Below are 13,721 nucleotides of genomic sequence, written 5' to 3'. Positions count from 1 at the left end.
CGTGCATACCAGGCAACTGTTTAGGTTTGTACGTTGTGTTGTTTTGAGCTTCCTAGTTATGTGTTCTTTCGGTTGGTGTTCCTTTCGGGGGTTACCCGGTGCCTTTCCAAGTTGTTCGTCCTCCTTGCTCCTACCTTGACTGAAATGTTTTCAGGGGAGATATCTGAGGTGACTCTAGGATGAAATGTGAACTGCTTGGCGGAGTCCCAGAACTGGAAGAGAAATGGGCATGTCCCAGCAGTCCTAGGAGATCCAAGATTTAATTTGCTCTTGCTTCCCTGATTGGTTGCTGATGTCCTCTTCGGCTCAAAGGAGAAGGACCCTTCACAGATAAGTACCAATGGTTGTTCAAGGGTGGAGAGAGCCATACTAGAGATATGATCAGAAGTCTCACCAGTTGGCGTTTCCTGGCAAATCTGGACACTTCACAATTCTGTCCCACAATCTCATATACCTTGGCATCTGATTTAGTGTAAGGGTTTCAATGGTGTTGATGGAAAAGTAACCTTGAGTGCATTCCACAGCCCGGGCGATGGGCCAGCTTCATCGGGATTGTATCTTGGCGGAGATGGGGTCTCCACGTTCTATGGGAAGCAGGAAGGGGGATGGGATGAATAGAGTTATAATCTGTGCTTCTGGCGGGAAGTGTCATTCCCTGCCACTAGGTATTATGACTTTCTAAGATGTCTGAATAAAACGGTCTTTTATCACCAAAGAGCCTTTTATTTCTGCTTCTATGGAATTCCTTACATTGTGGCAGGAATCTTAATCCATCTATCTTACTAGTGCCAGTGGTCCTCCCGGAGTGTCTCGACTGGAGGTTAGTTGTTGCGGAAAGTGCGGTAGCCCCAGGGAGCTCCGACCTTTCCCTTCTGAATCTGGAGGAACGTGGAGAAGCGAGGCCTGCGCTGGTGGCTCTTTCCGTCCTCGTATCGCTCCGCGAGTCTTCCTTTACTCCGTTGGAGCGAGGGGCGTGGCAACGACCATGGGACTTACATAGGTCGTTTGGGGTAATCTATGGATCGGCCTGTGGATGGATCTCTACCGTTTTCATTGAAGGATTACAAACCTCAGATGCAACCTGTCATGGAGGAAGCGAAGGCTGACCGCAGCACAAAATGTCGACGGCAGGAATCCATTTGAGCGATTCCTGGACACCGTATTTTGGTGATGCTCCCAAAGAACCACCGTGGCACAGCACTGGGGGGCCGATCCGAGGAAGGACACTGGGACTAAACAGGATTGGGGAGGGTATCCGTACCGTCTTCAATGGACCCTGATCCAGACAGCGACCGCGCAAGGTGCCCGAGGAGCCACCCGGTGAAGCTCGGTGTCTCCGATGTCTCGCTTCCAGGCGAAGAGTCGAAGAGAAGCCTGCATTCCCAGCTGGATCTGTTCCCTCTCCCATCGAGAGGACTGGGATGAGAAGTGGAAGCGACTGCGAGATGCCGTAGCATGGAACCGTGAGCGCCAGCTACTTAGGAGGAGGAGCGAGGCACAGTTGCAACAAGAGGCGAAACCTGCAGAGGACGGGACCAGCAGCATAAAAGAAAGTCCAACTCGGTTGGACCGTGCCAGATAACGGCTCAATGGCAATATCGCCAGAATCTGTCGAAGTCCATGATAAAGGTCCTGGAACACTCCAGATTGGATTTACAAGCGGCAGCAGCGTTCAGGCCTTCGCGCCTTACGCCGTGGAAGCTTACTGCAGCTTTTAAGCGAAAGGACGGGCGGCAAATTGGAGCGAGAAAAGCTGCTGCATCTTGCTTACCAGGATGCATTGACCATAAGGAGGAGCTGGCTGCGTTAGAGGGAGCTAAGGAGGCAGCAGACCAGGAAGCCCCAGTTTAGGTCTATGCTGTTACTGATGATACCGGTATGGGGGGCCAAGTATCTAGTCCTGCCACTTTAAGCGCCAAGCGTACCGCCAGCGCCCGATTCGGCCCCCGTTACAGCGGCGCAACCTGCTCAACCAGCGCAACCCGCCCGCTAGCAAGCGCCAGAGCGTAGGCAGCGAGGTTACTTTAGGCCCCGATACCCGGCCGTTTTGATGGGACGCTTCCAAACTTCCCTGCTGCATTTTGCAACTCAATGCCCACTTGGAAGACTAGCATTGATTTATACCCGGTCTGGCGAAAAAATCACGGGACATCGGCTCCAGTCCTGGATGGAGCGGCAGCCGACTGGTTCGGCGTGTTTCTTTTGGATTTTGCAAGATAGAAGACTCTTTCGCCGCGATTGCCGCATTCCTCCAAGCCAGAAGCGGCTTCCAAGATCAGAAGCGCCCGAGAATGAAATATCACCTCAAAACTATCCAACAGACGAACCGCCCGTTTGCAGAATTTGCCCGTGAATTGCGATGCGGCGGCTCGACACTTCCTCCTGGTGGCCTCGGCGCATGAAATCACGAATACTTCTTTCCGGATGCTGCCGGGCTGACAGAGGCTGCGTGAAAGCGGTGTTTTAATTGAGGTACCTGCGTGCTATTGCAGATTGGATCCAGTTGGGATCCCAGGTGGCGAAAATCGTTTGGAATCACGGCTTCGTGCGGAGGCAGCCCATTAAACCTGCCACTCGCCCGCAAACCAAGCCAGCACTTCACGAAACCCTCTGAGCGTGGCAGGATTGATAATGCGGAGGGCCAGGTCATCCCTAGCGTAACTGTCCCAGAAGCAAAACCAACACGGCTCAGCTTCTGGCGCACTCCATCTGCCAACCACCAACGTCGGGGCGCTCCGACGGGCTCGTCTAAGCGGTCGCCGAAGAAGCGACCCAGGAGGAAGCAGCTGTTTTGCCTTCTTCAGCCCCATGAACATGGGCCCGACTCTGGCGGTGAGTGAAGGCGGCGGCTCCATTACTGTCAAAGCGTTTCTGGCCAGCCCGCTTCGGCTTACACTTTCGCATTATAGCCTACGGCCCTTGTGATTCTGGCTGCTCCATTGCTTAATCTCGTGGGTGGCAGAAGGCTGGAGTCTGGACCAAATTCCCCTGGCTAAGCCGCTTCACCATTCACCCAAATGGGCGGCAGCCCCTGCGGGAGTGAAAAGATTGGCCCAGTTCAAAACACAACGGTTCTCCTCCGTTACGCCGACCAGTAGGAAGTGGTTTTATTTGGCCGGTAATAAACCTCCATAGTTTTGGGCATGCCGTGGTTATTGATACATGAACCAAAGTTCATTTGGAAAGAAACGGATCTTAGAATTCACCTGACCACTCCCTCGCGGTGAACACATGAATTGGGGAAAACCCAACTTCTCCTGACACCCCCCTCCCTGGCTTCATCAGCGATTGCTCCGATTCTATTGGCATCCACGGTATTACCATGATCTAGCCAAGAGTTTTCAGGAGCAAGAATAGACAGTTATACCCACCCGCCGGCTTACTGACTGCCGTCGTTATACAACCAGAACAACTGCCCAGGTGAATCTGGTATGAGTCCCAATGAGGAGAAGGAACCGTGCCTTCTTGGATAAGAACCATTTCAGCGGGTTCATCACGACAGTCTAAACACACGCTTTCTCCGTTTTGTTTGTGAAGAAAAAAGATGAAAAGGTCTTCACGGCTTTGCACAGATTACTCGAGTCTCAATGCAGTCTCCTGTCCAATAAATATCCTTTGCCTTTGATCAAAGACCTTTTACCCAGATGCACTGGAGCAAGGGCATTTTACTAATTGGACTTGAGGCTTACTACAGGGTCAGAATTGCTACGAAGGTATGAACGATGCGTTTAACACAAAATTTGGACAGTTTGAATACTTGATAATGCCATTGGGTTAAATTAGAATCCCGAGAATTTTATAGCCCTTATCAGCGAAGAAGTTCTCCATGATTTGTATACCAAAGGGAGTTGTGGTATACTTAGATGGCGTTTTAGTTGTTCACAAACCATAGAAGAACATGAAACGGTAGTTGGAGTGTTAGAAGCAGCTTGCTCGACAACTCTTTGCCAAACTCTCAAATGCTGTTTTCACCAGACCTCCGGCTATTTGGGTTACGGATCTGCGCCGAGGGCTTGAAAATGGATCCTGCTAAAATTGGCCGGTCCTTCAATGGCCTGCCCCATCAACGCAAAGAACTCCAATCTTTTCTTGGTTTGCTAATTTCTATAGGCTGACTTTATACCCCAATTGGCTAGTGACCCTCCCTCACAGACCTCTCTTCGCACTAAGGGGAAAAGATCCACTGTCGCCAAAGCGATTTGCTGGTCTACGAGGTGTCAAACAGCCTTTCAACTCTTAAGTCTGCTTTACCACCCGAACCTATAAAACATCAGACCCAGATCTTCCGTTTATTGGTTCCGCGTGGATGCACCGGACAATAAAGCACTTTAGAGGGCAGCCCTGTTGCAGAAAAAATAAAGATGGTAGAGGCTGGTTCCGTGTGCTTATTTATCTAAAAAATTCTCTGGTGCTGAACTCAACTGGACTGTGGGGATAAAGAGACTGCGGCCATCAAAGTAGCACTCTCCACTTGGCGCACCTGGCTGGAGGGCTAACTTACCCCTTTCAGATTTTGATGGGATCACCAAGAAACCTGGCGCTCTTTCCACCCCCCTCAAGATGTCATAAAAACAACTCCGTTGGGCGATTTCTTTCGTTTCTCTTTTACGAAGTCCATTTTTCCCGGAAAACCAAGCTAAACTGGCTGGCGGCTCGCCCTACCGAGGATTTGGAGCTGCCTTACGGGCATTCCGCGCTGTTCTCTCCCCTCCAGTTGGGGCGGCTGGCTGTCACCGATCTCAACGTCCACTCCTCTCACCGCCCATTCGTCGTCTCTCTTTCCTGCGGGAATTCGAGGAGGCGGGGGCTGCGAGAACCTCCAGCGGAGGGAAGGTGACTCCCAATTGGAGAATGGAGTTTGGCGGAGGGAATGTTAGTGCGTGCCTCCCCTCCCGCGCCAAAGCAGGTTCTTATAAACCTGCCACGATGCCAGCTTCGGCTGGACATTTTGGCTTTCTGAAAACTCTGCATTTTAGCCCGCCCGTCAGTTCTGGTGGCAATGTAAAGGACGATGAAGTATGGTAAAGGTTGCTTCGGTTTCAGCAGAAGCCAAAACCATTCAGGAAAAAACCCATGGGCTGTTAGAAACCTCTCCGGTGACCTCCGCCCTTGGGAAGTCATCTCCATGGATTTATTACAGATTTGCTTAACAGTCGCTGGCAGCACCGGTTTTATTGGTGGTGGTGGACTTATTTTCCAAACAAGCCCGACATTCCATGTGCTTCCATCCCCTCCGCTCCTAAGTTGGCGGCTGTTTATCAACATGTTTACGCGTCCATTCGCCCGTTAAGGTGAAGTGCTCCGACCCTTTGACTAATTCATTTCAAAAGTTCTGGAAGAGCGTTTTTGGGGTTGTTAGGGCGTAACGTCGCCGCCCTGCGTTCAAAGTAGCCGGTGAGACGGAAGAGCGAACAGAACCCTGGGGCAGTATTGCGTTGTTACACCAACCGCAGGACAATTGGTGCGGCTCATTCCGTTTTGCGAATAAGCCTATAACAATCGCGGTTCATAGCAATTACAAAGAAACCCCTTTGAAATTGTCTGGTAGAACTCGCTTCCGCCCGTTGCCACAACTACTGCGACAGCTTTGGACCCTCAGAGTTTTCAACAATGGATTTCATCCTAGCGAGGGTGGAAGCCGGTCAGACCATACAACAGGCTAAGAGGATTCCCAAAGCTCTGGCGGATAAACATTTCGGATTTCCCTCATGTAGAAGCAGGTGTGTTGTCTACTAAAAATCTCAGGCGTGCATAAATTTTCCCAAACTTGGCAAAAGATTAGTGGGACCTTTTCAGATTACTAGAAGTGATTAATGATGTCGCTGCCGATTGGTTACTTCTTCTTGGTATTCATTCATCCTGTCTTCCATTTCGAAAAACTTGCTCAGGAGGCTCCGCTTCGATTATGAAAACCAGCGGAGGCCATTATTATTGATGGCCCACAAACTTCTACGAATTGGTATCCTGGACTCTCGCTTTAATGTAAGCAACGCAATATTTAGTCTCTTGGGTGGGATATTCCTCTGGAGCAATCAATGGGTTTATTCGAAAATGGCTAGGCCCCACCCCGCTATTTCTGCTTTCCACAGCGCTTTCCCCATAGAAGCCTGGGGAGGATAGCTATTTAAGGGAGGCAAGTGTAAGGGTTTCAATAGTGTTGATGGAAAAGTAACGAGTGCATTCACAGCCGAGGCTGATGGGCCAGCTTCATCGTGAGGAGACCTTATCTCTCTTGGCGGGAGATGGTCTCGTTCTCGGAAGCTTAGGAAGGGGATGGGTGAATAGAGTTATAATCTGTGCTTCTGGTAGGGAAGAGTCATTCCTGCCACTCTCGTGTGGAAGCTTTCTAAGATGTCTGGAATAAGCGGTCTTTTATCACCAAAAGAACTAGCGGCTTCTGCTTCTATGGAATTCCTTACATTTAGCTCTCCGTTTGACAGAACTTCACACCCAGCAAAGAGGATTGCCAAGTTCCAGAAACCCACAAATTTTAATTGCTTATATTCTGCTTTTCCTTGCATTGGTGGAACTTTGCTCCAAGTTCTCAGTGGTTCTCGTGGCTATGGCCCAGTTGTCATTATCTCTTCTTATGGGGACAGACTCTTGAGTGAGGCCGCTGGGGTCTTCTCTCCTACAGGACCAGATAGATGGTTGTTGCTGTCTTCAACGGTGCCATCTGCTGGTGGTGTCAGCATCCTGGTTTGTTGGAGAGTGTTTTGCCCGAGACAGCTGTCCTTTCTCTTCTCACCACAGACCTCAACAGATCACAGTTGGGGGCCCATTTCAAAGACTGTGTGGCTCAAGGGCTGTGGACAGTACAGGAAGACTCACACATCACAACTGATTGAAACTGAGAGTAAAAATATACCAAATAGTACTATTTTATATGCTAACTAAATTATAAACGATGCATTTTATGTTGGTAAAGAAGTAAAGGAAGTTTAGGTTTGGCAGGAAAGTGCATATCTCATCTTCCACAAGATCCATACCCTCATCTCCCCACCCCCCACCCCCGGGGAAACTTTACTTTCATTTGTTACGGCCTTTCGCCAGCATAAAAAAATAATCCATGCAAACATAGGTGTACACAGTATAAAAAGGAATATACATGCAGCATCATCCCAATATTTAAAATAAGAAAATACCGTTATGTTACATAACCTCATACACCATCAAATACATACTGTATATAATCGCATATAAGTCGACTGTAGCGTTTGGGACTCTTTAGTTTGGAGAGGAGACGTCTGAGGGGGGATATGATTGAAGTCTATAACATTATGCATGGGATAGAAAATGTTGACAGAGAGAAATTTTTCTCTTTCTCACAATACTAGAACCAGGGGGCATACATTGAAAATGCTGGGGGGAAGAATTAGGACTAATAAAAGGAAACACTTCTTCACGCAACGCGTGATTGGTGTTTGGAATATGCTGCCACAGGAGGTGGTGATGGCCACTAACCTGGATAGCTTTAAAAGGGGCTTGGACAGATTTATGGAGGAGAAGTCGATCTCTGGCTATCAATCTTGATCCTTCTTGATCTGAGGTTGCAAATGCCTTAGCAGACCAGGTGCTCAGGAACAGCAGCAGCAGAAGGCCATTGCTTTCACCTCCTGCATGTGAGCTCCTAAAGGCACCTGGTGGACCACTGCGAGTAGCAGAGAGCTGGACTAGATGGACTCTGGTCTGATCCAGCAGGCTCTTTCTTATGTTCTTGTGTTCTTTTGACTTTTTCAGCACATTTTGAGGTGTATTTTAAAAAATATTTTAGGATTTTTTACTTTATTGGCTGCCAGGGAGCGCAGTTTTTAGGCTAGCAGCACCAAAATTTCAGGCTATTGTCTGGTGACACTCCTGATCATACCAGCCAGGTTTGGTGAAGCTTGGTTCAGAGGGTCCAAAGTTATGGACTCCCAAAGGGGGTGCCCCATCCCCCATTGTTTCCAATGGAAGCTAATAGTAGATGGGGCTACCTTTTGAGGGTCCATAACTTTGGACCCCTTGAACTAAACTTTAGTAAACATGGGTGGTATCATCAGGATAATCTCTTGCTGATACCAGCCAGGTTTGGTGATGTTTGATTCAGGAGGTCCAAAGTTATGGATCCCCAAAGTGGGTGCTCCCATCCCCCATTGTTTCCAATGGAAGCTAATATTAGATGGGGACCCTTTTGAGGGTCCATAACTTTGGACCCCCTGAACCAAACTTCACCAAACCTGGGTGGTATCATCAGGAGGGTCTCTTAAAGATACTCTGAAATGTTGGCACTGCTAACATAAACATTCCTCCCCTGACAGGCACCCTCAAATTTCCCCCAGGTCCTCCCTTTAAATCAACCCCCCTTCTGAGTGGATTTAAAGGGAGAATCAGAGCTTACAGAGCTAGTTTACTGTTTTTGAAATAAATATTCAAAAACATTTAACCTACAGATCTCTCAATTAATGTAATTTTATTGGTATCTATTTTTATTTTTGAAATTTACCAGTAGCTGCTGCATTTTCCACCCTCGACTTATACACGAGTCAATACGTTTTCCCAGTTTTTTGTGGTAAAATTAGGTGCCTCGACTTAAATGCAGGTCAACTTATACACGAGTATATACGGTAGCTATTATCATGACCCTTGTTCAACAAAGCACTCCTTTTCTTTGATGCTATAAAATAGAATTTTGCCACAACATAAGAAATGGTGGGTCTTCCAACATTAATTTTTTAATTAAACATTCATTGGCAAAAGTATTTTAAGTAGCTGAAGTGGTGTATCCAAGGATCAATCGTAAACCTTCTAATCTCAGCGTAGATGTGTTACAGAGATTCCACCACTTCCACTGTGCACAAACATTTCCACTGTGCACAAACTTGTTGATGCCAAGGTCACCCAGCAGGAATGTAGGAGTGCAGAAACACATCTGGTTCACCAGATAAGCCTCTGCCACTCAGGTGGAGGAGTGGGGAATCAAACCTGGTTCTCCAGATTAGAATCCACCTGCTCTTAACCACTACACCATGCTGGCTCTCATCTTCACTTTGTAAACACGTTATAAAGGAATTAATATAAATATTTAAAAGAAAAGGGGCTAAAAGGAATCCTTGTAGTATTCCTTTCTTTGTTAGCATAGGGTTAAACAGTCCCCCAGGAAACAAAAATGACACCCTTGGCTTCAAAATTTGCAGAAATTTTACATCTCTGGTCAACATCTCTATGGATTCCCACGGCTACCATCAGAGAATAGACCATTACCACTTAATGTGAAGGGTACTCTTTGATGGAAGGTGAAGGGAATCTAGATCCATTTGGGAAATATCCTCCATGCCCCACCCCACCTTCATTAATACATTTGTTATGATTGTATGGCTTTTCTCTCTTCTGTTCTAATTCTTGGGATTAACATCTGTGCAACCTGAGTTAGTCATATAGTGTCCTTAGGGGAGAAGCATTTCAGTCCTTGACCACCCATGTACTCAAAATAGGGTGGTGCTGCCTCTGTGGATACTTTCCTATACCCTTTTCAGGATAAAGATGACAGCTTGATTGTAGATCAGTTCTTGACTTCTTCCTGGAGCTTCTTCTTAGTCGACTGCTCTTTTGTGGTCCTAGTGCCTACTTGGTTCAGTTTCTTCCCCCATACCCACCTTAGAGCTCTATAATGTAGCACCCACCATTTTCTGCAAGCTTAAAGAGGCTTTGAGCTGCTACCGTCGCCATTTCCCTTATGTTTGCAGGAGTTTCCTCTTCTTTCAGCTCTTCTGGTTGCCTTTGTAATGTAAAAAAAGAGAACCAGATGAATTAAGATTGTCACTCTTTGCAGTCCTGCATATTTGTCTTCTTTTTTTAAGGAGACATTTGCAAAGTTTCGCAGAGGGCACATCTACCCAATCCTTTTTAATGGGAGATAGACCAACTTTCCAAGAGGCTGCAATGTTGATATGTTGTTGTTTGAAGCAGGTGAATGTAGAAAGACTCAGTGGTCACAGTGTGTTCACAGGCAATGTTGCATTCTCTCACCCTAGCCTAATTCACAGTTTAAAATGGAGGAGAGGAGAATGATGTGATCCACTTTGGGTCTCCATAGGGGAGAAAGTGATACATAAATAAATTTTAGAAATAACACATTTCTGTTCAAAACAGTAACAGGTTAATTAACAAAATGTTAATTCATTAATTAAAAGAAACAACATTATTCATAAAGTTCTTTGTCAGACAATAATTGTGGGGCTGGATTTGAAATGCCCGCTCCTGCCCCATCGGCCATTTTCTCCAATTTTTCTCCTGCTGCTGCTCCATTCGCCATTTTCTCTGTGGAGGGGAATGTCTCCGTGTGAAAAGAGGCAAGTTTCTCCAGTGCTTATTTAAGGCGATAAAAATGCTCCTTCCTTCCTTCCTTCCTTCCTTCCTTCCTTCCTTCCTTCCTTCCTTCCTTCCTTCCTTCCTTCCTTCCTTGCTTCCTTCCTTGCTTGCTTGCTTGCTTGCTTGCTTGCTTGCTTGCTTGCTTCCTTGCTTCCTTGCTTGCTTCCTTGCTTCCTTGCTTCCTTGCTTGCTTCCTTGCTTCCTTGCTTGCTTGCTTGCTTGCTTGCTTGCTTGCTTGCTTGCTTCCTTGCTTCCTTGCTTCCTTGCTTCCTTGCTTTGCTTTGCTTTAATATAATTTCAGAGAAAGATGTTAGATGTTACACTACCAATAGTGCCAAAGGATATTTTTAAGCAAAGCTGCACATAGAAATTATTCTTTAATGGTTAGTTAGATTTGGCACTAATTTATTTGGCAGAAGCAGCCTCCTGTCACTTCCTGTGCTCAACGCACTGTCATCTTTATGTTGAAAAAGGTATAGTTAGTATCTGCTGAGCAAATGAGAAGAGGAACGTATCCTGGGTTCTCAGCTGAGGCTGCTGCTATTGCATTTGTTTCTGTGTTATTCGTTGGGGGGGGGTTGGTTGGTTTTCTTAAATAGTCATAGCCTACCATGGGGATCTGATGGTTAGGTGGCTTATAAGCTTTCATAAATAATTAAACATAAATGGGGAAGATCTCCCATTGGGTATGAGAGTTGTCTGTTGTAAAAAAAAGAAAGAGTTAAATGCTGCCCTTTCTCATATCTTGCTCCGCATGCTTCAGCACTTAAAGCGTTGTTGTTCAACCCTGACTCCAGTGCACATCAGGCTGAAAGAATAGATCAGTGTGTGCCAGCAAAAGATTTGCCTTTGTGTCTGACAAGCACAGCTGTATAGGGTAAACAGAAGAGGAACCAAATAGGAACCACCACTTGCAGAATTAAGCCATATTCTTCCTCAATCCACTGAACCAGCAACATCATTCATAAAAATAATGTTTTGGAAAGACATTGACAAGATCTGTGTGTAATTCTAATTGGAAAGTGTTCTTATTGGTTTCTTATCTGGGGAGTCAGTCTCTCATTCCCAGTCTGAGGAAAGGCATCTTTGTGTGGGTGATTCCCACCAGTCAGTTAAGAAGGCAGGTCTTGGTTTCAAACTTCTAGTCCCCAGTGCTGTTCATTCCCTGTCTTGCCAAGGAGCCCAGGTTTTTTCTGGGAGTGCCTGTGCTAGCCTCTCCTAGTTTATTCCTTTATTCTTCTACATCAGGGGTCTGCAACCTGCGGCTCTCCAGATTGGCCATGGTGGCAGGGGCTGGTGGGAATTGTAGTCCATGAACATCTGGACAGCCGCAGGTTGCAGACCCCTGTTCTACATCATTCTTTCTCCAATTCTATCTTCCATCATGCTTCCCTTCTCTTCCAAGGAACAGTGTAGCTGAGGAAGTGCAAGTACAACACATGTTGAAGAAGCCATGGACTGCGTCACTTCCATGGCAGATGGGGAGACCCTCTTGCTCCCCAAATTGGGAGGCAGGGACTGTTTCCTCATGGTCCAGTGAGACCTGCAAAAGCACATGAAGCATCAGAGAGCCAGAGTGCTGCACTCAAAACATAGACTCTGGATCTGATCTGGGAGGAAGTGTCACGAACTGCTGGCCCAGATGGGGAGGAAGAGGATTCATTTTGGCATGAATATCCCCACAACAAAGGAGGGCGCAAATAACAGCCAATCTCCAACAGCATCTACTGCAGATCAACCCAGCCTTTCTCCCCGAAGTGCCCAAGGGAGAGAGTCTATGGACTCTGCAGAACCTCAGTGGCTCTCATCACCTGCCAGTAACTGCATGGCTATGGAGAGCAAATTGTTCCTAGCAGGCACAGGACTGACATCCTCAAGAGGGCGCCAGTGGCATAAACCTATGGTTTCCCTTCTCCTTGACCCTCCCTCTTTCTCCTCACATGGGAAAACACAAGGGCTGCCTCAAGGCCCAAGATGGGCATGGAACCAGGCTGCAGACCTTTCTCACCAGTCGAATCTGTGCCAGAATTTATCTTAGGTGACCCTTCTCCCAACAGGAATGCAGCCAGTTCTTTCTAACCCATTTTGGGCAGAAGGGAGGGGGGATACCCATGGAAGGGATAGTAGTTCCCGAGTAGCGGGACGATTAGGTAGTTGGGTCTGTGGGGCAATTATAAATGAATCTTTAAAAGCTAATAAAGATGTTTTTATATTTGATCAAAATATCTAAATGGCCATGTGGCTAGATTAAAAAAAAATCTGATAGCAGTTTACCGTAAAATTAGTTGGTTTATTACTGAAACAATGTAAAATAAAAAATTTACCTCTAAATGATTCAAGTGACTTTGGAGGAATTTAGAGAAAGGATTGTGCTTCTCTGTTATGTTCCAAAGGGCAAATAAAAGAACAAGTCTGTTCTACAGTTCTGGATGTGTTAAGCTGCCTGTGACCTCAAGGCTGTCTGTGGAGAATCCATACATTTATAAATTCTCAATAAGTGTACAATGTTACATTTATAAATTCTCAATAAGCTGCTTGCTTATTGAGTGGAATGTATTCAGATTCTAGACTGTGACTCCTGCTGGTTTGAGTGTTTCAGAGGCTTTGGTGTTGCAGACATTTGACTGATGAGTGGGATGTGTCTTTTTCTCCTTCCTCCAGGCCTGGGCATGGTGACGCCAGTGAATGATCTCAGGGGGTCTGATTCTATTGCGTATGAGAAGGGAGAGAAATTACTTCGGTGTAAACTGGCAGCTTTCTACAGGCTGGCCGACCTGTTTGGGTGGTCACAGCTTATTTACAATCACATAACAGTGAGTACGAAGTCTTCACATCTATAGTTCTTTATTTTTAAAAAACCTTTACTTAGAGCAAGGTTAGCTAATAGGGAGGAATCCAGTCCCAGAAGCAGACTTGTCTGGTCCCTGGTGCCTTGCCAAATCTTAGTCAGATGTGGCATAATTCCTAGCACATCGGTTTATGTACAAGGAAAAGGAGATCTTTTCGTGTATTTTGTATATATTACTCTCACTGCTGCCTGGAAAGGCAAAAAAATATTTCCTTCCTGTTTGCTTTTCGGGGTGGGGTGTGTGGGGGGCATGCTTTCTGGAAGCAAAGTCTTTGTGCCAGACTTTCTGTTGTTAATGTGTTGCTAATTTTATTATAGGCCTTGAGTGTCTGTGATAAGATCAGGTTGTTTCAGCCTCTGCACTAATATCTGGATAATAAGTCTTGCAGAATATGGAGAGTAAGTCTTGCAGAATACAAACAGATTCTTAGGGACTCACTTTAAAGGCCAACCAATAAGCTGTGACTTGTTCCCTCAGAAAATTCTTCAAGGTGCAGTGGAACAGAATTTTGGAAAGGCTTGG

General features: G+C 46.4%; 1 protein-coding gene across 10 annotated transcripts in view; it reads left to right on the top strand.

The window, feature by feature from the left end:
- The window catches only part of ADD1 (adducin 1), a 68,820-nt gene that overhangs the window by 16,748 nt on the left and 38,351 nt on the right, over positions 1-13,721 (top strand). For all 10 annotated transcript variants that reach the window (XM_048509876.1, XM_048509874.1, XM_048509875.1 and 7 more), the window contains one exon: positions 13,012-13,163. In XM_048509876.1, the coding sequence (XP_048365833.1) occupies positions 13,012-13,163 (152 nt within the window). The remainder of the gene's footprint in view (positions 1-13,011; positions 13,164-13,721) is intronic.

This window comes from Sphaerodactylus townsendi, linkage group LG10 (assembly GCF_021028975.2).
Source record: "Sphaerodactylus townsendi isolate TG3544 linkage group LG10, MPM_Stown_v2.3, whole genome shotgun sequence".
Lineage (NCBI taxonomy): Eukaryota > Metazoa > Chordata > Lepidosauria > Squamata > Sphaerodactylidae > Sphaerodactylus > Sphaerodactylus townsendi.
This window is presented reverse-complemented; position numbering and strand designations above follow the sequence as displayed.